General features: G+C 39.4%; 1 protein-coding gene across 1 annotated transcript in view; it reads left to right on the top strand.

The window, feature by feature from the left end:
- LOC134841362 (ubiquitin carboxyl-terminal hydrolase 25-like) overlaps positions 1-22,531 on the top strand; it is a 57,718-nt gene extending 35,187 nt beyond the window's left edge. The window contains exons 10-16 of the mRNA XM_063857296.1: positions 8,342-8,639; positions 15,642-15,845; positions 16,133-16,413; positions 20,072-20,256; positions 20,845-21,086; positions 21,441-21,508; positions 21,969-22,531. Of these exons, the coding sequence (XP_063713366.1) occupies positions 8,342-8,639; positions 15,642-15,845; positions 16,133-16,413; positions 20,072-20,256; positions 20,845-21,086; positions 21,441-21,508; positions 21,969-22,421 (1,731 nt within the window). The 3' untranslated portion in view covers positions 22,422-22,531. The remainder of the gene's footprint in view (positions 1-8,341; positions 8,640-15,641; positions 15,846-16,132; positions 16,414-20,071; positions 20,257-20,844; positions 21,087-21,440; positions 21,509-21,968) is intronic.
- The last annotated feature ends 1,882 nt before the right edge of the window (positions 22,532-24,413 follow it).

Genomic DNA, 24,413 nt, shown 5'->3' with positions numbered 1-24,413 from the left:
GATCGGAAAATGCCGTCTCAGCAATCTTCAACAAAGAGGCATCTGCTCTAACCTACAAGGAAATTGGAACTCTCAAGGCCAATCTCACGATGTGCGAACGAAACAAAAAGGAACTGGAAGAGCTTAATCAGCAAATTTCAAATGTTCTAAACGATGATGAAGATGCACTTGAAGTTGAATTGGAAGAAGCTGAGAAAATCTACCTTCAAGTAGATTGTTTGATGGAAATGATCACAACTATGTTAGATGACCGAGGAAAATATTCAACTGAATCGGTCAAAGATGACGACAGCGCAAGCGGAACATGATCCTACAAATCCACTTCCCAACGTGGTGCTGGCCGAAACCAAGATACTTGCCTGAAGTTGCCGAAACTGAATTCGCCAACATTTAGCGGAAGGTATGATCAATGGCTACCTTTCTTAGATTCCTTTGATGGAGCAGTTCACTTAAGTTTATCGCTGTCTGATGTTCAGAAACTGCAATACCTAAAGGGTGCCTTCAAGGATGAACCGTTTTGTTTGCTATCCCACTTGCCTACTACAAACGCGAACTACTCAGTCGCAAGGGAACTTCTAAAGGATCGATATGCTGATGTCAAGATGATCTCACAAGCTCACTTGGAAGCAATTTTTGAATTCACTCCAATGAAGCATGAGTCATCCGCTGCAATACGTCGCTTGATTAATACCTACACGGAAAACACGATGGCACTGACAGGACTTGGACTAAAAATTGATCAATGCGATTTGATCTGGGTTCACGTTTTGGCCAAGAAATTAGATCCTGAAACTAGAAGACAATGGGAACTTTCCTGCGCGGGAAGTGACGTGCCAAAAATCAAACAGATGAAGAAGTTCTTGGAGGAACGATCTCGCGCCCTAGAAGCTACGAAGGACCTCCAGTTAACTTCATTTCGTAGAAAAAATCATCAAGGAAATTCAGACCAATCTGGAAACTCTAAGAAAGATGACAAGGTACAGACATACCACACAAACTCTGTTAAGACGATCATCTGCCCATGCTGCAGTGGTGATCACCGCGTGTATCAATGCACAAAATTTCAGGAAATGTCTATTTCCAATAGAAGACAAGAAGCCAAATCAAAGCGATTATGCTTCAATTGCCTGTCCCTTGGACGCCAAAATCATGAGTGCAAGTCGAAGTCAACGTGCCAAACCTGTCGAAAGGGTCATCACTCGTTACTTCACATCCATACAGACCCAAACAAGCAACCGGGAACTGAAAATAAGTTTGCGGGTCACGGGGGTACTACCGGTGCCACTACCATACTGGGAACTGTACTAATTGAGGTGAAAACTGCAAATGGCGGTTATCACAATTGTCGAGCCTTTCTGGACAGCGGATCTGAATGCAGTTTCGTTACAACCAGCTGTGCTAACCGACTCAAGCTACCAATCAAGAAATTGACTCTTCAACTAACTCGAGTTGGCGGAGGAGCAAAAACTGTGAAATCTTGTGCTGTCAATCTGGAAACAAAGGATTCTCAGAATCAATCTCTACATATTGAAGCCTTCACTCTTCAAAAACTTTCTGGCTACCTGCCCAGAGAACGGGTGAATATACCGAACAGTTTGGATATCACACGTCTTAAGCTCTCGGACCCAGACTTTGATAAACCAAAGGAAATCGATATAATCCTAGGCTGTGATGTCTACAACGACATTGTTGGCTGCGAAAAGATTAAGCTTACAGACAAGCTTTATGCACGTGACACTCTATTTGGTTGCATGATTAGCGGCAGAAAACCCGGTCCTCCAACAACCTTCTTCAAGTCATTTCATGTGTCTATTGGTGATAGTCTAAGGAAATTTTGGGAATTAGAAGAAATTCCTGATTTCAAAAAGACAACAACAGAAGAAGATCGATGTGAATCTCACTTTAAGGAAACAACCATACTACAAAATGGACGATTCACCGTGCAGCTGCCTTTCAAGCCCAATAGTCAACTTGGCGACAGTTTAGCACAAGCAAAACGCAGATTCAATTATCTCGAGCGACGACTGGAACAGAATCCAGAACTAAAAGATCGCTATACCGCATTCATAGACGAATTTCTCGATATGGGGCATATGGAGTACATACCGCCTGGAGAAATCGAAAAGCCAGTTGATAGCGTATATTATCTGCCACATCACTGCGTTTTCAAGGAAGATTCTACTACCACAAAGCTACGTGTAGTTTTCGACGGATCTGCAACAACATCAACAGGAAAATCACTCAACGACACTTTTATGGTTAGTCCCACGGTACAAGACGACCTCTACTCGATAATCATGCGCTTCAGGTTCTACCCAATTGCTTTATCAGCAGATATCGCAAAAATGTACCGACAAGTTGCTCTAGAGGACAAATCGAAAGATTTCCATCGCATACTTTGGAGATCAAATAAATCGGATGAAATCAAGCATCTCAGGATGACACGTGTTACATATGGAATAGCTTCGTCAGCTTTTCACTCAACAAGATGCCTCAATGAAGTAGCAGATCAATCTAAGAACCCAATGATCAAAGAAAGTCTCAAAAATTGTTTCTATGTAGACGACTTTCTTGGTGGCGCTAATGATAAGCATGAAGCAGAAAGACTCATCTCTGATTTATGCGAAGAGCTGAACTCTCATGAATTCCCTCTACGAAAATGGACTTCAAGCAATGCTAAAATAATTGAAGGATTGCCAGAACATCTCCGCGAAAAATCGGATGTGCTGGAACTTTTCTCTGACGAATACAAAATCAAGGCGCTAGGAGTCAGTTGGAAGCTCAATAAGGACATCTTTTGTTTTTCAACTGCCTTACCAGAGCTGAAACTGCTTACAAAGAGGACTCTTCTGTCCGCAATTTCAAAATTGTTTGATCCGATGGGATGGCTAGCTCCATTCATCATCAATTTCAAATGTCTCATGCAACAGCTATGGGTCCAAGGTTTTAATTGGGATTCTGAAGTCGATCAGAAAACCAAGGAAAATGGTATGAGCTCACCTGAACTTTGCCTCAACTACTGGAACTACAGATACCAAGATCTATGAGCTTACATCCAATAAAGGAGGTTCAACTTCACGTATTCTGATGCTTCCGAAAAAGCATATGCAGCCGCAATCTATGCAAGAATTACCAATGATGATGGCAAAACTTTTGCGTATCTACTGACCTCCAAAACAAAGGTTGCTCCGGTCAAAGCAATCTCTGTTCCCAAATTAGAGCTCTGCGGTGCAAGTTCTTAAATCAGTTCATTCAATTTTGAGGAAAACAAATCTCAAGATAACTTCACACGCCTGGACTGATTCAACTGTCTTGCAATGGCTTGCTCAACTTCCAAGAACGTGGAACACTTTTGTTGCAAACAGAGTTTCACAAATACAAGAGACCCTACACAGAAGTGATTGGAAACACGTGCCAACAGAAGTAAATCCAGCTGATTTAGCCTCTCGTGGTGTATTAGCTGACACATTAATATCTTCCTCACTCTGGAAGTTTTCAAATTTTAAGTGGTAGTACCCCCATGACCCTTTTGAAAGTAGGAACCTAAATTACCCCCTATGCAATACATTATGGTCTGAATCGTTCATATTGACCACTTTCATGTAAATTCCCAATGTTGTAAATTCCCAGCATTAAAATTCGTATGAGGTTGTACCCTCATGACCCAAAATGTAATTATTGTCTGAAAACAGCTAGGACAAATTTTCGCTCATGACTCGTACCGTTAATACTTCACTTGTATACTCCTTACTTATGGTGCAGTCACATTTAGTTCATTTATTGAATAATTGTTTACATATTTACCGTTGAACAGTCATTCGCTGTCATGCGATTCGCTGTCATCTGGTCCTCTTCGCTTGTTGACCCTGCAGTGTTGCTGGCAGCGCTTCCACGCAGATGCTACCAAGGAAAGTCGAGTTTGCATCTCCGCATAGTACATGCAGCAGACCCTCTTTTCGTCGCAGAGAGTCAGAACTGCATGGCACCACGCATATGGAAGATACAAACTTTTCCCCTTCTCAAGAACACCATAGCGGACCAGTTTCTTCTGCTGAGATCCAAGGTTCCTCAGATACTTAGCAGCATCAGTGAACCCCATCTCCGAATCATTGCTACCAGCCAGTGCACAATGACCCTTCTACGCTGAGGTCACTAATACGTTTAAGACCTCTAAGTTGCTTCTAAAACAAAACAAACAATTGATGGACACCCGCTATACTCTACTACTATGATACAATGGAATAAATGCTACTCACAGTCTCAGCTTTCGGAAACCGCAGAACTGCCCTATCCACGATTGCAGCTTCCTTCCTTGAAGACTGGATCTCATCCAACGACTTTACAGGAATCGGAGTGAAACCCAGATCTCCTCTGGTCACTGCATCGAAGAAACCCTGCAGGTCCTCCCGGTCGACAGCGCCCCGCCTACTGGACCTTCGCACCTCGCCATGTGGAAGCAGACGTGGTGCTCTACCCGACTCCGCCCTACTCTTCCTCTCCTTCGTCTCATACACTGTAAATGGGTAGTCATATCCAGACATAATAACGATCTGAAAATTGAAGACACTTCAAGGGTGGCGGAATGTTGAAGCCTAAAAAAGACATCTCAGCTTTCTACTTGAACTAAATCTACGATTGAACTGATTTACTTATTTAAAACCGCATTTAACAAAAATCAATTGACTTCTATCTATAACTCATGAAATAATTTACACTTTGCGAATCACTAGTTTTATTCAGTCGGATTGGTGATTTTTCGTTTCCCAACTTTTGCTGCACAACAGCTTTCTGTACCGCAATTGTGGCAAAAATCAGCTTCGCTTCTCTGTAAAATTGTTCGCTCATCCCATTTTTTTCACCAGTTAATTCAAAAAAGTTTTAATCATCAAAGAATTTTGATAATGAAAGAGCTTTGAGCTGATGAATTTATCTTAGAAACACAAAAGTTTATCATTTTCGTTTTTTTCTTGTGTTGACTGGCTGTTCTTTAATTTTTGCGTAGTTTCTGTAAGTATGCGAATTTCATCCGTGATTTAGTTATGTTTAAAATATGACACGGAGACTGAGAATCTGAGGCTTTATACAACCTATGAATTTGAACTTAGTAATATGTTATTTGTTCTTATCAGCCTCAGACCTCAAACAAATTAGAGATAATCGAATTCAATAATGTAAGCAATTTTTTTTATCATGTGTCCGCAATCAATCACCAGCGAAACTATGCATGTTGGGTTGTGCTTTTTGACAATTTTTTGTCCATATGGAACAATCGGAAACCTTAAGCAAATTCCGACGACTTTCTTGACCATTTTTGAGCGGAAAGCCCTGAATTATATTATGACAAACAATTCATGAGTAGGTCAGAATATTTCGAACTTGCGGAAAAAAGCCAATGTTTCCATGTTTAGAATGTAGTGTTTTCCTGGTTATCATTCTGCCCATTTTGCTTGAAAAAGTGTCCAGAGTGTGCAGCGCAGCTCCGGCAGTGCCGAATTGTTCATCATTGTTTTCCGATAAATCCATTTTTCTTAATTTTTTTCTGACTATTCGGACCTTGACTCGCATCGTTTCTGATTTTTTTGTTGCCTTGTATCTTGTTTGTTGCCTTGTCTTCGATTAACGTTAATTAGCGATAAAAATGAAGTTAGCTTGCTCGATGTTGCTAGCAGTAGCGTAGCGAGGTTCAGACTAGCGAAAAGCGATCTGGCGGCTAGCGAACAATCACACCACTGATTAACATGTCGGGCTATTTTCAAATTCTTTCCCTGTAATTCTTGGACTTTATTTTGGGCCACTCTGCTTTTGTGACATACTTCTCAAGTAATCGCGGTTTAGAGCCTTCAGGATTTTCAAATAGCCATAACCACGGTTGCTTAGATGTCATTGACAGTTTTTCAACTGTCTATCGGCCATTTGGTTTAGTTTTCTTTCAACGCCAAGGTGGCGGCTTAGTTCGGCTCAGACATTTTTCAAATTGTATTGAGGTTACGTTTCTACAATTGAGAAAAAGTGTCTTGTAATTGGGAACTGAATTTTTTGCCGTAAACAACTTTTTACACTTGCGAGCCAGCGATTGTAGTGTATTAGTACGAACCTTCTTTTTTTCCAAACTAACTCGCAAATAAGTGTTCCTTAAAAGTGTTCACTGATTTGGCTATAATCACGATCTGGAGCATAGAGAATTTCAGAGCATCTGTTATCTGTTTTTATTTGCGGCTAGTGTTTGTGATTAATCAAGCGTCCGTAGCTGAGTGGTTAGTGCATGAGACTCTAAATCTCTAATTCACAGATGGAATCCGAGACATAGGCGAATTTTTTTGATAGTAATTCGAGGCTCGTTTTTACTTCTTATTGCATTTAATAGAACTGCTTTTATTTCGGGTTCTCGTAAGTGTTCGCGAAGCATAGCTTCGCCTCTATTACTTTATACTGGCAATTATTTAGTAGCAGTGTATTAGTAGGAACTTTCTTTTTTTCTAACCTAACTAGTAAATTACAGTGTTCATTAAAATTTTCCTATGCTGTAACCACGATCTGTAGCAAGGAAAAGATCATATCATCTGTTCTCTGCTTTATTTGTGGCTAGTGTTTCTGGTTTATTAGCGTCCGTGGCTAAGTGGTTAATGTGTGCGACTCAATAATCTCTAGGTCGCAGATCGAATCCTAGACGTAGCCGATTTTTTTTTTCAATTTGAGGCTTATTTCTTCTTTTGTATTGCTTTTCTTTTTATAGAGCTGCTTTTTGTTGTGTTCTCGCTAGTGTTTGAGAAGCGCAGGTTCGCCTCTGTCTACAAATTTTCAGCTTGCTTTACTGGAATCTTAACAGTTGCAGGTTTTTTTTCGAACTTGGCCTAGAGGTAACGCGGTCGCCTTTTAACCCTGTGGTTCTGGGTTCGAATCCCGACCGTACCTTGTTTTTTTAGCATGAGGGCAATTGAAAAAACTTTTCCGGTTGAAATTAAGTTTCGTCTATCTGGTCAGGTTTTGTCGGCTTAGTTGCTACATCCACAAATTTGTCTGATACTGTAAGCAATCATCATGGTAGTTGCAAGTGTTGTTCATTGTTTTTTCAGGGGTGCTTGAAAGCTTAAAACGTTTTTTTTAGAAATTCATTTTTATCGACTGTCTGCTCAAAAAGATGTCGGCTTTTTTCGTTTCGTGATTTTTGTTCCGTTGCTAATTTAAAGTTCGAAATTTTTGCATGACAGGTTTGCCTAGGTTTCCTGTTTGATAAGAACAGGTTTTGTATGGAAAATGTATGGGATCGGTCTTTTATAATTTTTTTTAAAGGTTTCAGAATTTTTCCCCGTTTTTTGCGAAAGTTTTAGTTTTTTTCTCAAAAAGAAGTGAACCAATTTCCAAAAAAGGGGTATTAACAGAACTGTCTGCATGCAAACTCTCCCTGTCTTTTTTTATTTCACCCCTGTCTCAGCCCAAAAAGTTATTGTCCTCGGAAAAGTCTCATTAGTGACTTTTTGACCGTTTTTGAAACTTTTTGATTATTCTCGTAAACTACCCTGCTAAATCTGAGATTTTGCGTGCAATCAAAAGAAAAGAATGCGTGAAGCTCCCCAGTATAATCGGCATGCTTCCCAGAAAAGTCTGTTTGAAACCTTTGCAGTTTGATTTGTGCGTTTTTTGAAACATTTTGACCTTTCCGAAAACTACTCAGTTAAATCTGATATCAAATGTTTTAATGAGGCATCAGATTGTCGGAAGCCTCTTTGCGTTAACAACTGCGCGTTAAAATTAGTACGAAAATGTTTTGTCAAAGAAAATTTCAAAGAGTAGCAACTAAGGTTTTGGGTGAAGCCCAGTTTTTGAATTTATCTATCTCCAGCATCAGTATAACAAATTCAAAATTTATCCAACTGGTACCTAGTTACGCATTTCTTCTCGCATCAGTGTAACAAATTCAAAAAATATCAAAGACGTACCTTGAGCTTAAGCTGGGCCCCTTGTTGTCTTTTATCGAGGCTTACGAAAGTTTTGGTTCACCTAGTTTTATTTCAAGTTTTTTCATTTTTTACTCATGTTTTTGTTTCTGTTGTATCGCAAATGGTGCGCTTAGAATGAGATTTTTAAAAACAGTTTGATATTTTTTGGAAATTTCTTTGTTGTAGGCGGAGAACATATTCTGATGTTTTAATTCGTCCATTTCTAAACTTTCAAGGCACTAAAGTGACCGTTTACCTTTCGAAAGAATACTTTACCAATAACTCACTTATGTGCTTTAGTTACGAAAATGCATCTATAATTATTGAAATTTGCTATCTTCAGCTCATATGAACAGCGTCGACCAAATAATGATCTGACTGAACTGTAATTTTTTGTTATTTAGATGCCGTACAAGTTGCACGCAGTGCTTGTGCACGAAGGAGAGGCACTTTCGGGTCATTACTGGTGCTTCGTGAAGCAGAGGGTGAGCGACTACAGCAACGCCCAAACGCCCGCTTGGCTTAAGTTCAACGACACCCAAGTCAGTTGGGCCGACAAGTCTCACATGCAGACGGAGTCCTTCGGAGGAGGCAGTGGCAGAGTTGGTGGCAGTGATAGTGGGACGCAAAAAGGCTGCCGCCAATTGTCCTGCAGCGCATACTGCCTCATCTACATCGACACCGCGTCCAATGACATATTTGGTCAGCTCATTTTACTATACATACCTGGGTCCAGTGGTACTGTTTTCTCGCGGTGGACCCGACGAGTGACTACAGCCGTAGCAAATGCTGTTTTTGGGAGCGCATCAAGCATGCTCGAACCGGGTTTTTGATTTCGGAGCAATCAAATTCGGTTGGGATACTCCGTCTGTTAATCCTCATCTTACTTTTACGTGCCTGCATCAATTTCAACCCTGGTCCTTATGCCTGTTCCGCATGTAACTCAAAAGTTGCACGCACTTAAGCTAGTGTGCGGTGCCATATATGCGGATAGTTTCACTCGCGAACTTAAAGCAACACCATCGAAACTTTAACTGCCCCACCTGTACAATTAACCACATCCTACCCCACCCAGTATCTAACTCCCCTAATAGACAAATGACGAAAGTCAACGTGTTACTTAGTCCCTAGTTAATAGCCCACCTATTAACCAAAGCATTACCCCATATCCTAAAGACCCTCTCACGGGAAATTACTCCACGCGCTAAATTCCTCAACTTTTTTTCAGCTTAACTGTATTGGCTTATCCGGGCAAGCGCCCGACATAGCAGAACTTATCTGCTAATAACAGGTATACATTGCTGTTTTCCAAAAAATAAAATTAACTGGAAAAACCGCACTCCCTCGTTTGATCCAAACTACACAGTAATAAGAAAAGACCGCTCGTGAGAGAGAGAGAGAGAGAGAGAGAGAGAGAGAGAGAGAGAGAGAGAGAGGAGGCCTCATAACTGTCATACGTACATCGCTTATGTACGATGATTTACAAATCTTTAAAGACGGGACTTCGGAGGCCCCGTTTTTTGAAATACTGGCAAATAACCAAAACCTCATTTTTTTTTACAAGTTTTTAGATCCCCGCGCAACAGTTGCGCAAAAACTGGAAGGCCTCAGGTGCTCAAATACTCACTGAAGATAATGCAATTGTCATTAGAGACGCTAATGCCCACTCACACCGTGGTGTTCTTTAAGTGCAAAAATCACGGACTCAGTTTTTACCCTATTAAATTACCATAATCAGACCCACCTACCTCTCTCTCTCTGTCTCTCTCTCTCTCTCTCTCTTCTCTCTCTCTCTCTCTCTCTCTCTCTCTCTCTCTCTCTCTCTCGGGTATTCGCCCTGTTAGGGTCCCCCATGTCGCTTTCTACAGCTCCTGGTCATATGTCTCGCTAGGTTGGTTGCGGAGATCATTTTATTGCACAGTGGACATTCCTTTGTTGCCGGGACGTACTTGGTAGGGCTTGTTGTTCCTCGACATTTCTTCTCGTGGTTCTTCAGGTTTGTTTTCGTTGGGAATTTGGCGTGGCATTTGATGCACGTATGTTCCACGTTGTTCTCTCTGTGCATTCTTCTTATATGCACTGCCCGACCAGCTCTAGATTTGCAGACTTTCTCGCAGTGACTACACACGAGATTGACGCTTTCCTTTCTTTGTGAGCGTTCTATCTTGCCTCCTTCCCATCCATTCTCTTGGGATTCCTCCCATCTTTCCAGATGTGTCATTCTGTTCTTTATAATCGCTTTCCCTTGCTTTCTGTCTTTTGCCATCTCTTCGATATCTAGTTGGTCAATTCCTGCTTCGCACATCAATTTGATCCATTGTCTGGGAGTGCAACGGTACTTCGCTCTCGGTTTTGCAGTTTTTTCTAACTTGCTTAACAAGCCAAAAGTTACGTGCTTCACTCTTCTGTCGTCGGGCATACATGTCATATGTCCTAGGCGTTACGTACTCCGTTTTTCGATTTTAATTCTGACTGATTTTAATCTGAGTTCTTTCCTTACATTCCATGTGTTTTTGTTCCATTTCCTTCAGCGGTGGTTGGGTTTTGGAACTCCATACATAACGGTAACATTGATCTACTTTCCTTTGGATTCTGTTTATTTCTGACACATTCCAGGTACGTACTTGGCAGTTGTTCAACACGGTGCTTTCCACTACTGCCTCAACTACACGCGCTTGCGTTCTTTTAGTTAACCTTGAGTTTTTGAGGCGTCTTTTGACCTTTGTCCACGCTCCCATCCCGCGTTGTAATCGTACTCTTGTGTCTTCAGCTTCTCCCAGCCAAAGGCCCAAGAATCTGGTTCCTGCCGCACTGATTTCACCCAGAGTTATGTTTTCCTCTTTAGATGCGTTTGTCTTCTCTTCGAAGAGGCCCATTACTTTGGTGGTGTCTCTTGCGACATCCATACTTTTCTTGTTACTCAAGATAGTAGTGTCATCAGCGAACAAGGCGTATTTGAGGTCTATATGCTTCGCTTGAGCATTTTGTTTGTCTCTCCTTTGTGTCATGCAGGTGTTTCCAGGTATGTAAGTAATTCTTATACCATTGTCTTCCCTTTGTTTTTCTGCTGCTCTTATTGTGATCTGATGAAATATGTTGAAAAGCATTGGGGAAGAAGGACATCCCTCCCTCAATCCTCTTTGAGAAGTCCATTCGGAGCTAACTTCCTTATTGTCTTTCACTTTGTAAGAAGTTACTTCGTGTAGGTCCTTTAATCGTCCTAGGAAATTATCTTCGAACCCAAAACTTTCCAGTATTTTCCACAATAGTGGCCGATTGACTCTTGGATAGGCTTTTCTCAGATCTAATAGACACGCTCGGTCTCTGTTCAAACTTTGTGATTCGCATATCTTTCGGTTATCTTCCTGTAGTCTGACCATTATTTGGGTGGTGTCGGCTGTAGATCTGTGTTGTCCAAAACCATCTTGATTATCATCTAGGGCGCCAAATTCCTCGCTCCAATCCCGGAGTCGTGTTGTTAAAATTCTAGCGAGAAATCGGCTAACCATGGATAACAGGCAAACACCGCGGAAATTATCGGGGTTGTCCTTCGCTCCTTTCTTGTGCAGTGGAATAATGAGTCCCACTTTGACTATATCATCCCAATATTCCGCTGATGTGGTGAACATGGTTTGTATCACTTTTACTATTCTCTTTTGGAATTCTATTGGAGTTGACTTAAGGTAGATCATTCGGATGTCGTCCTCGCCCGGTGCTTTTTCCTTAACCTTCGCCCACTCTTTCATAATTTCTTCTTCTGAAGGCATTGTACTGCACTCCTTGGCCATTTGACGTCCCTCTGGTGTCGTTTGAGCGAACTCTCGTACGATCCTCCTCGACTGGATCTTCTCTGTCAGTCCATTTTCTTCGCGTTTTTCTTGCACTTTCTGGAAGTGTTGCTTAAAAGTTTCCGGTGGGATTACTGTTGCTTTAGAATTAGGTACTGCGTAACCTCTAATTCCTAGCTGCTTGAGGATGCTGTACATCTCCCCGATGTCTTGCCTACGCATAGGTTTCTCGCATTTGACTAAGAGAGCTTCCCACCATTCTGTTTCCCTATCTCTGAGTCTCTGTTTATACTCGTTTCGTACTGTTTTAAGCTCTTCCCTGGCGTTGTGCCTTTGCGCCTCGTTTGTTGCCTCGTTCCGCTTTTTGACTGCCCTTTGAATTCCGTTTTTGAACTCCCTTGCACGGTCTTCATGAACTACCATCCATTGACTGGTTTCGCTTCTTGTATCTTCTAACTCACAAGCAGCCTTAGCTGCCCTTTTCATGGTTTCTGCTAATTCTGCCCAAGAGGGTTCGTTTGAAAGGGAGGCCTTGCTAATGTGTTCCTAATACTCATCATGATGTTTCTTGATGCGTAGCTTCCGCCAGTCTGTTTTCTCTTGTTTTTGTACGGTTGAGTCTTTCCTTTTTTTCTCTGAAGCTCACTTTAATCATCTTGGGCCTATGATCGGACCATCTGTCTTCACGTACCACCTTCATATCTTTGATGATTAAATTTCTGTGTCTCTTAGCTAAGAAATAATCCAGCTCGTACCAATTACCTGTTCTTGGATGACACCACGTACCTCTGTTATTCTTTCTAAGATAGGTGTCCACGATGTACAGGTTATTGTTTTCCGCCCACTCGACGACTTCGTCCCCTGCTTCCGGGTTTGCTCGTAACCCGAACTTTCCCGGAGGCCTCTCTTTTCCCGTATTATCTTGCTTGCCTATTTGAGCATTGTGGTCTCCTCCGATCAGCAACATTTCGTCCTTTTTCCTACACGATATCGCTGTCTCTAGCTGTTTTCGGTATTCGTCGATTTCCACATCATTCGGCGATACTGGCTGGTAGACTGCGATCAACTTGACGTTGTTCACTGTTACCATGGCTACTCGTTCGGTCAACCATTTTTAGCTCCCTTGCTTCTTTCACTCTTGGGCCCAATGGTTTCTTAAGATAATACCGGCTCTTTTCCTATGGATTAGAACTGAGTCCTCTTCGTACCACCATACCCCCTCCTCTTTTGAGGATATTTCCGACAGCAGGACAATATCCCATTTGTTCTCCTGTACTGCTGCTAGGATATGCTGAATTCGGCCTCGTCCATCCACCTGGATTTTGCACCTCTGCAGGTTCCACGTGATTACCTTAGAGTCACGGTTGGTTCTCCTTGAGAATTTCTGGTTCACTTTGCTTCTCCACCGTTCTTTCTCTTTCTTCCTCGCTTTCCCCGTTAGGTGCTCCTTCCCTTCTTTGCTCCGGTTTGCTAGCATACGCGTCCATTTGGAACCTCTTTTTTCCACTGCGTCTTTCTTTCCATAATCAGACCCACCTACCTTTCGGTAACACTTCATCCTCTTCACCGGACATCTTTATAGCGTAATCATCATCTTTGCTCTCATTATCTTGGAAACTTGTTTTGATTTTGGTCTCCGACCAGTTTTAATAAATCTCCCTTTAACTGAGAAAATCCGCAAGAAAAACTTATTTTAATAATGATATTATTTTTAATAAAGCCTTATTTGAAAAACCTTAATTTTAATAAACAAACTTGAACATTTTACAAAAAAAAAACAAATACAAACTTAACACTGGTGTTATAAACGATGTAAGCAAAACTGATAATTTCCAAAAAAAACTTTGTAGAGGCAGCAAGGCACAATATACCCGCAGGTCGTCAAAAATTTTATAATCCGGCTATAAACAACGAAACAAAGAAGTTGGCAAAGGAGCGAGACAAACTCAAGCTAAAAGACTCATCGAATACTGAAAGACTTAATTTTTTAAAGAAAACTGCAAAGGAAAAAGACTAAAAATGGCACGGTTTCTTGCGAACGTTTAGACACCACACGTCGTCCACTAAGTTTCGGAAAGTGGTCCACTCTCTAATTAGAACAAAATAGGTAGCAGGATCATTGTCTATCTCTTTAAAAAGATGAAAATTTTCGAATGCAGGAGAAAGTGTAACGGAAAACCAAAAAGACATTTCTAAAATTAAGTTTGAACGATCCACTGTTTTTCTTGCCATGTGAAATTGAGACAGCCATTAAACTGGGCTCTGCTGACTTGGCCTCTGCACAGTGTACATCAAACCGCAAGACTGGAAAAAACATACACCAAGACTGGAAGAACTCAAAGATCGTCCCTTTACCGAAACCAAGTGAAAGTCTGACTCTTAGCTCCCTGTTACAATTGTAGGCTCGGAAGTAAAAGTTTTAGAAAGTTTAATCCACCCAACCTTATCAGAATTTCTCCCCAAAAGCAGCTCATCAGCCCGGTTTTTGACCCCTACATTAAACAACGACGGCCTTATCTAGTTTTGAATTTAAAATCAACAGTGGTTATAATCAACGGCAACCCCCTGAGCGGACTGTACCTGCCACTCTAAATCTCTAAGATTTTGACATGGTCTGCCGCCGTACTCTTTAGGGACTGCTGCATAGCACCAGTGTTCTCGAAAGCTTTCAAAAAAGATGGCTAGTTCTTGAAAGATGGCTAGCAAACTGTCTAAATGGCGGGCGAGCCAAGACTCAATTCAGGGATGCCATGTCTACATCAAGAATTGTGCGTACAGGTGTCTCTCAAGGCAAAGCTATCTCACCTTCCCTTAATTTTACGTTCGCGTTGCACTCGAATCCCCGTCTTCAGAAATTAAACTTCAGTCCTATGACTTCAACCCTTTTGTTCAATCGTGCGATCTAAAACACACCTCCACTACACTTGAGTAGCTGTATCAATAAACTACATGACTTTTTTCTCAAGTAGATTACCAAGTTTTTCTTCCACCAAAGGTTCAATTGTTTTTTTTTACCTCACACAATGAAGAACTCAACCCTGACCCCAAATTAACAATGTGCGAATCGCTTAACCAGTACCTATAATTTAACCCTAAAATTTTCGGTGTGTATTTCGACCCAGCTCTTAATTTCTCCGAACATTGCAGACAATGTACAAAAAAGCCCTGCTTATTCCTTAATATGAGAAATCACCATGAGCTATTCCATTTGTACCACCCTGACCAGCCGTAACCCCCTCCACACTGCACTACATCTTTTTAACTATTCGCCCAAATGTTATAGGCACCTACAGAAAGGAATTCCAATTGGTATTTAGTGAGGCAAACAAATCCAACTTTATAACTGATTTTAGCCAACTTAGCGTTTTTCCAATAAAGCATACTCATAGTTCAAAAAGCCATTGATGAAGCCCCCCCCCCAAAAAAAAAGTGCTCCCTCTAAGACCACCAGACGTCTCCCTCACAAAACTGATACTCCCTCGATCAACTAGACGCATCCTCCCTCAAATCAGATCCGGCTACACTCCGTACCTTCCCTTAACACTTTTTTAAAAGAGGATAGACACGAATGTCCCCATTAACTGCCTCAATGCCCAGCACCCCACACTGCACTACATCTTTTTAACTGTCCCAAAAGCCCAACTTCCCAATCCGCAATAGACTTGTGGCTCCGGGCGATAGAGGCCGCAATGATTGTCAAATTCGGTAGCAGCATGCCAGACGCGCCTCAAGTATCGGGATAAAAACAACAACAACACTTAATATACCTAATGCTGATCAATTTAATTACTATTCATAACTTTTACAATGTTGATTGAGGTTATTGCTAGATGCTCTCCACCATTCTCCCTCATAGTGAGCAAACTTGTTCTACTTGAACATGATAGGATGTAATGGCCAGTGTGATTGATTGTAGAAGAGACTGGAAATGTGTGTCTGGAGTCCCTCCCTGAGGATCTCCGCCAGACTGTTAGGGAGGACAATGAGTCGTTTGAGAAGGAATTGGCCAGCTGGAATAGCAACAGCAAACTACAGGAGTCAGTCGACTTGGCCACTCTGGACGAAGGAGGAGGAGCGAAGTACTCCACGCGCAATGCAAGCTTCGCTGTTGCAGAACGTGGTAGGTCGTCTTAACTACCACCTTTGTCTCTATTTTCCCCGTAATTTCGTCTAATGTTATCGTCTTAACCGCGAATTGGACTCGACATGGAAGCACCTTTGAAGCAGGCAAATTATTGCAACGGAACTTTAAGTTTCATGTTTTTGAGAAATGGTTCTGCCTGTTTGACGGATAGATTAAAAGACTACAAGCCATTAATTCACAAAACATATATTTTGTAAGAGTTTTGCATTGGTAACAATTCAAATTCAAATTGGGAATTGCGAGTCATTTTGTTCTGGCGTTAGATTCTATCGCCGAGCACGGCCGTGACGAACACAGCGAGTCATCTCATGCTGCAGAGAATGTGGGACTAAACCAAACGAATAAGGAATACGGCCTGGTTCCTAGTCAGACGCTTACAAGCTCTCCGAGGGACAATGCAGACGTCTCTTTGGATCAATTAAATGAAAGAGTCTGTAAGCTCATGTTCGATTTGTCGTCTATGGAAGCGAAACAACTGGTCCAGAAAGTGTCGGCTCAGTTTGATTCGAGCTTAGAAGGCAATGCCTACGCGAAAGTCTCGAAGGTAACGCTTTATATGGTTCAGGGGCAGATTTAGGGGGGGGGGGGAGGCGGACGCCCCCACCCACTCAGGGATTCGACCCCCTGCTGACCCAAAGGGTCCGTCCCTTGTACTATTTTGAGATATCCACTTTTGGTGACGTACCCTTAATCTTTTCTAGGCGCCTTGGGCGCCAATAAATACTAATTTTGAGGGGAAAGCGCGCGCGCCGAAAAACGCGTTTTTTTGGTCAAAATGATCCAAAAGTGCCTAAAAACGCGTTTTTGGCCTGTTTTCTCAAACTGTTGCCTGCGGCGCAGACATTTTGTCCAAAACGGGGTGTTTTTACTGCTTTGGGAGAGCTCGGAAAATCAATTTAGTCGGCCTAAACAAAATTTGTTTTGAAAATCCGCCGCTCCGCGAGAAAATCTTAGATCCGCCCCTGATGTGATTGCTTTGAATTTTTCCTTATTTTTGTCGCTGAATTAGCAAGCTTCGCAATAATGTGTTAGGCGTTTTCCTTATTTTTTTTGGCAGTATGAATTTTGGTTTTTTCAAGTTTTCAATCGAATTCACTTACGAAATCAAATTACTGTCTTATGAAAAAATCAAAAAACTTGAAGGAACGCGCTTGATTTTTGGTTTCAAAAACGAGCTTTGTTCATTAATTTGAAGGCTCTACTGATCAATACAAATACCCATTGGGAAAAATTCTTTAACTTGTTGTACAGCTCAAGTTTTAGTTTTAGTGGTTTGGTAATTCCTTCTGTAAAAGAAGGCACTTTACGCGCTCCAAAAATAAAGTTTTGGATGGCAAAGAAAAACTTGATTGCCAATCTGGCTAAATGTCAATGATTTAATTTTTAACCAGTAAAAATTAGGTTTATTCCCTAGCAAACCGCTTTTTAAAAAAAAAAAAAAAGAGTTCTTTCGAACTCAACTCGCACCTTTTTGTGATCAGTTTTAATTTAGAGTGCTGCTTAAGTTTTTGTTTGCGGTTCATTTCTATGCGTTTTATCCACTTTGTTATTCAGAAAACAGCTCTGCAATGGGGCGCTGCTGTGATGATGAATGACTCAAAATTCTTGAGTTCTGGAATTCGAATGTTGTGGGTGGTTTATTCTGTTTTTTGGCACCTTTTTTAAGAGTCAGTGACCGTAATTCAGACTCTTAAATAGGTCGTGATGATTTCTTTTTCGTTTTTTTTTGTCAGAGAATAAGTTTTAAAATTTGTTCACCCTTCGAAAATGGAGTTTAATTATCAAATTTTCCAGCGAAATAAAAATTTTAGCTTTTGATCCAGTTTTTTCAAATAGGGTTATTTTATTATAAACTTGTCATCCAAAAATTGTTCTAGAAGTTCAAAGAGCTTTACATCCATCTATTTTTGTCTTCAAAATTCGGAAGTTGAGTTTTTTAATAAAAAGAAGTCAGTAATTTTTTAAATTTTTTTCCTTATTTTTTTTTTAAAAAAAGAAGTCACTGTTCACTTGATTTCATTGACTGTTTTCCAACTGTCTGTTGGCTTAGTTCGTTTTTTTTCTTGTAATTTTACATGGCGCGTTTTCGCTAGTCTTTGCGATGTGCACCTTCACTACTACTTCAGAAAGTGCTAATCGGAAGATCGTCTCGAGATTTGAGGAGTTTTTAATTTTTTTATGAAATCTCATTGAAACAAGCAAGGACTATGATTTCAGTCGTGTTCTTATTTTGTTTGCTTCAGTAAAAAATCTTTTTTATACTCATGTTTTTGAGTAAATGTTTGAGTTTTGGTCGTTTCGATTTTATTAAGAGTAATGAACGTAGTGAAGTTCTTTTATAGGTCTTGCTATTTTTTTTTCAGGAAAAAGTCCTAAAATGTGGATAAAAGTAGCTATTAACTAAAGATGTGCATTCCTACATATTGATGCATTTTTGAATGCACTTAGGTATATATGCACCTTTTGAGTTCATTTGAAATTCATTTGCTGAAAGTAACGTAAATAGCACTCTCCAAATATGAACGTGGAAATTGCGCGAAAAAATGTGAACGGGTTTTAGTTTCGAAAGAGGAATTTAGTTTCCTAAATTGTTCATATCGCGGCAATCATAAATTTTTCTAGAAATTCAAACAGCTTGAAGGGCATTTTTTTTCTTTGAATTTCGAAAGTTTCATTTTTTCAACAAAGTCACTGTTTCTTAGAAATTCGAAAGTTCGATTTTTTCAACAAAGTCACTGTTTTTTTTTTGATGTTTACTTGCTTTCATTACTTTTTTCCAAGCTTCTTTTTGCTATGTTTTGTTGAATAGAACACAAATTTTTCTCTACATTAACAAAAATGCAAATGGCGCGAAAAAAATGTCTTTGATTTTTAGTTTCAGATTTTGGTTTTCATCTCGAAAAATTCAATGAAAAAGTTACCTTCATCAATTTTTCTGAAATAATGTTACTTGCTGAATTAAGTGCCAATCATAAAAGATTCTTGAGATTCTTTGGGCTTCAAGGCAAATTTTCTCAGAGTTATCAGTTTTTTGTTCGGTTTTTCTAAGCTTATTGACACTTCAGCTGTCTGTTGGGCTACATTTATTCTTGAAAATCGAAGCATGAAACATTAAAAAAATGATTTTGCTGGTTTCTTGAGTTAGTTTTGTTTTATCTTAAAGTTTTTCAAAAAGAGTCGATCAAACTAGTTGAAACTTATATAGGTTGAGATTTTTTTAAGGTTTTTTGTTTCTGATAAAGTTATAAAGTTAGTTTAGGCTCAAATTTCATTTTTTCACCGTTTGAAGTTTTATTTCTTTTCAAGCTCAATTTGTTTCATTTGTTAAAGAGAAGGTAAATTGAACTATCGAATCGGGAAGTATAAAGGTCACGAAGGTAGAATTTAATTATCAGATTTCTCGGCAAAATAAGTATTTTATTTAATGAATTTTTCTCATAAGCCTATTTTTATCCAATAGTTTTCACTAATAAATTGTTCTAGAAGTTCAAAAGTTTTTAAGGCCATCTTTTTTTCGAAGTTTGAAATTCTTCGATTTTTTTTCCGTTTGCCTGCGTTGATTGATTCTTCTCCAATTTCTGTTGACTATGTTATGATACATGAAAACTATTTCGGTGATTTTGACCTCTTAGTGTTTTTTGTAGTTTCTGTTTATTTGGCTACCTCTTATTACCTTTTTGTTTAGAATTGTGAGTTCAGGTCAAAGGTAATAGGCTTCCGATCCATGTAGCTTTCCATATGTTGATTTTGTCAATTTACTGGAACTTTTTAAGAGTTGATCAACGTAGATCAGATTCTTAGATAGGTTGCGATGATGTTTTTTCGTTTTTTTTCTCAGAAAAAGTCCAAAATTTTGTTCAGCCGCAAATTTACTTTTGCGCGGTTTGACTTTTGATTTATTCAAAAGTTTGGAACAGCGAGCGTCATCGACTTCTAATTTCGAAAATAGAATTTAATTATCGGATTTTCTATCGAAATAAATATTTTTCTATTGATGCAGTTTTCTCCAATTGAGTTAATTTTATCAAAAACATTTCAATCATAAATTTTTCAAGAACTTCAAAGAGCTCTTCTAATGCCATCTATTTTTTTCACGGAAAATCGAAAGTTGAGGTTTTCAAAAAAAAACAAATCAGTGTTTTTTCTGTTTACTTGCGTTCATTGACTCTTCCAACTGTTTGTTGGCTATTTTAACTGTTTAGTTGTTGACATTGCTGAAGAAAGAGATGGACGAGAGGCTGAATAGAGCAGATGAAGACGGAGATGCAGAGTGCCCGACAGTAAAGGGTGCTGTTAGCCGACTGAGACACATAGCCTACTTGGCCATCTCGCTCTCCCTAAACTCACTGGTCATTAACAGATGCAATCTGGAGACACTGACTTACATGTGAGGGAAATTAGTAAATTACAATGATCACCCTGTGAGGGAAATTAGTAAATTACAATGATTACCCTAAGTCTCGGTCGAGATGTTCCCGTAAGAAATGTGGAGGAAAACACAACAAAATGAACCAAAGATCCGAACAAAATTATGTTAAAAAAATACTTTGTTGCTTAATTGACCATGTGAGTAAAAGTGTGGTATTAACACAGCTACTGGCTACTCTTGTTAAGTGTTTTTGTACGAAGTTTTAATGCGTGGTTTTGTTTGAAAAAGAATTGTTTAAATTCTTTGGCGCCCAATTTTGTTGTGTTATCGATGTGGTTTTTCACATCAAAATTCCTTTACTAGCTGGAACAGACTTTTTTCTGATTAACAACTTGTCTTGCAGTATCAGTGAATCATTTGCTAGCCAGAAAATTTTCAAATTCATATACTGATTCTGCGCATTCGGTTACTCGGTCCTAAAAGGGTGCCGTGTTGTTGTACCTTATGATGAGTTTTTGTTGGGGAGGGGGATGGGTCGACCGCTCTTAATTCCCTAAATTGTGCTACGAAATTGTCTGGATGATCATGGTCATGTCGTTGTTCCAGCGATAGGAGCTGTTTGAGTGACGATACGGTTGCCCTGCAGAATGCGGCCACTCGCTTTCTGGAGAAATGGACCTGGCCCCCGGATGCAGAGGCATATGTGCAATATTGTCAACTGCACAGGGACTTCTTCCAACTGTTCCGGGCGGCCAGTCGCTTCTCAGACGCCTTCCTCCACTTTCAAGAGGGACGTCACAGAGCAGCCATGCCACAGTTCATCAATGCGCTAGAGATCAACTCACAAGGTATGTACATTCTCTGTTTCCTGGCCCAAGACATTCACAGACCAAATCCCATTTTAGAATATAGGTTCTCACTTTTTGGCTACTCATATTTTCAACTCCTTTTGTTTCTACCCACTCTGAGACAATCCCTATCCGTCACTGTGACTGTACGTCCCTTTGCTCAATAAGGTTATAGCATAGTTTTTGCGGGAATGTGAAAAAAATTTAATGGGTCAGAGTGAAAAGAGACTGTAGTTCCTTGATGTTCTTATTTTCTACCTTCCAAAAGCTGTTCTATAGCGGCATGCTAATTTCTGAGGTAATTTAGTTAAGATATTTTTATGCCCACCATGGCTACGTGTGTATGTGTTGCAGGCGAGTATGACCCTGGAAAGAGACTAGATGCTGAACTGCTGTGCTACTTCCGAAGAGTCTGTTTTATTGTAAGTTCACAGCCAAATTTGCAAACTTGAAAAAAGGCAGCTTTACATGGAAGGGAGCGTAAAGGAGGAAGGCTTGAAATTAAGCTTAGTTAAGCCTTAGCCATTAAGTAAAACCAAGTTAACATCAAACAGTACAAAAGCGGCTTGTTTAGAAAGTGTTTTTCACAGATTGGTCGTTGATTGGCTGTAGATATATGATACAGTTTTAAAGCAAACATTGCTTTTTTGACAATTGGCTCAATGATTCTCGGAAGTTTTCATTGCCGCTTCGTCCAATCACGACCAAATGCGCTTTAGAAGAATAATTTACTCGACCCTACACGTTTCCTTGTTGTAACGGGTACGGTAAAGAGCTTGAAGAAGTTCTTCTTACGTGAATAATCAGTTCAGTTACACTGGCTGCTTTTTAACTTTTGTTCTGTCATCTGCCCTAGACAAGTTAATAGTGTTGGTTATTTAGAACTTGAACCAGGAAGCTCTAGATCAATTCCAGAGTGAAGACTTAAGTGAACAGATGGAGGGATTGCGTCTCGCTCAGGAGTTTGTGATTCCAGTGGCCGGGTCACTGTGCAAATCAGCAGTCATCTCCTCCGCCGCCGGGAACTCCCAAGAGACAAGTACATCTCAAAATGTAGTTGAAAATCTACAAGCTGTGGAATACGTACGAGCTCAGTGGTTCAGTCTTTTGGCCAACGAAATTGCCCCTTCGCTTGTAGAGAAATTTCAAGATGTGCTCTCAAAACTGACCGATGAAAGTTCCTTGACAGATCTAGCTTTCCAAGTGGACTACTCGATTTTGAACAAGTTTGACACCGATTTGGAACGGAGAAGTGTCGAGCAAATAGTAAAAACTGTTTCAGAAGCAGTCGCTTACAAGAGCTCTAGAAGTGACACAATTATGGAAGTCCAATAGTTTTAATTTTTAATCCAAAAATGGATTTGAGAATCAAATTTGATGCTGTTGTAATTTTTCTTTTGATGCTTAGCTTTTGTATTTTTACTTGTCAATATAATTGTGAATAATTAAATGTCAATAATTAAAAGTCATTTTCCACTTAATAAAGTTGATTTTTACCTTATTAAGTTGGTGTTTTCCTTTTTCCAGATAGTTCGACTGACAATTTGTTCACGCTCATATTCCTGCTTTTTTGTTTTTTGTTCCGACTACTGAAAGTCGGGAGAAACTTTGTCTTCGGGTGTGTTTTTTTTCTGCTTTTTGTTTTCCATGCAAAATCAGGTATTACAAATAATTGTCGAAAGGAAGCGAGTCATATATCATATAATGGCCATTGCAGTCGGGACTTGAACGCTTTTTAAAAGTTCATAAAATCTTTGCAGTGTAGAGAAAACTCGTTAAACAATTATTGATTTTTGGTCTAATTTTGTTTAAATAAAGCGAGCTTAGTACTGCATTTGGCTCAAGAGTGTGGTATTGCTGGTGCGAGTTTTTGACAGTATTTTGTTAAATCAGCTACCACAAACAATCAGTGGAGAGATTCGAGTGATAAATCAGATTAAAGCCCTTTCAGTCGTGATTCGAACGACATTAAAAAATGTTGAGAACATTTTACCAGCGTGGAGAAAAAACCGGTTTGTGATCTTTTGTCTCATTTCAAGCGAATATTACGAGCGATCAGGCGTACAATAGCTTATTTTAATGGCTTAAAAGCTGACAAAAGCTCAATTTAAGCCGTAAAACCTAATTTTAATCGAATTAAGCTTAGTTATTTTGCGCCTTTTTGGAATCAACAACTTAATTTAAAAAAAAAACTGTTTTTCTAGTCGTTTTTTCCAGAAAAATTGTTTTCCAATTTGCTTATTTTACTATGACTTTTGATTATACTTGAGCTCTGTTTTTTCATCCAGATCCTTTTATCACCCCACGCTGAAAAACGACCTTAATTTGAAAAAAAAATTTGTTGCATTTTTTAAGACTATGGTCGGAACATTCTGTGCTACTTGCACAGTAACCGGCTATCCTTGTATATTTTAGTATTTTTTAAAGTTGATTTTCTGTAGAGCCATGTTTCAATTTTCAGAGTCAATGATTGTAGTGAAGTATCTTGTATAGTTCGTGATGATTTTTTGTTCTTTTGCAGGAAAAGTCTATAAGTTTGTTCCCGATCAATTTTGATGTTTTGCGGTTTGACTTTTGATTTTTTTAAGTTCAATTTTTTCCTTTGTTTAATCGATCACTGTCAATCAGCAAAAGTGTGAGGGTTGCGAAAACTTAGAAAGAGTTTTAGTTTCGAAAGAGGATTTCAATTTTCAGATTTCTCGGCGGAATAAAATTTGTACCTATTGATCCAGTTTTCAAGTAGAAATTTAAAATGTAATTTAATTTCTCAAGTGGATTAAAAATTTTGAATTTCATTTGTATGATGTATTGAAAATTAAAATACAAAAATCCAAGATTGAGAGGTTTTTATAGATAGTGTACCCTATAAATCCAGTTTAATTAAGAGTAATGAACGTAGTGTAGTGAAGACTCTTATATAAGTCTTGCTAATTTTTTTTTCAGGAAGTCTTAAAAGTCTCTAATAACTACAGATCTGCATTCATACATACTGATGCATTCATGAATGCACTTAGGTATATATGCACTTTTTGAGTTCAATTGAATTTCATATGCTGAAGGTGACGTAAATAGCACTCTCCAAATACGAACGTGAAATTGGCGCAAAAAAAAACGTGAACGATTTCTAGTTTCGAAAGTGGAATTTAATTTTAAGATTTCTAGCGGAATAAAACTTTACCTATTGATCCAGTTTTCTCTAGTTGGTTTCATGTTATTGAAAAAGCGACAATTATAAATTGTTCTAGAAATTCAAAAGAGCTTAAATGGCATCTATTTTTTTCTTTGAAATTCGAAAGTTTCGAAATTTTTTCATGTGTTTTTAAGTTT

This window comes from Symsagittifera roscoffensis, chromosome 3 (assembly GCF_963678635.1).
Source record: "Symsagittifera roscoffensis chromosome 3, txSymRosc1.1, whole genome shotgun sequence".
In the NCBI taxonomy this organism is placed as follows: domain Eukaryota; kingdom Metazoa; phylum Xenacoelomorpha; order Acoela; family Convolutidae; genus Symsagittifera; species Symsagittifera roscoffensis.
Note: the sequence above shows the minus strand (reverse complement) of the source record. Positions and strands in the feature narration are given on the sequence as shown.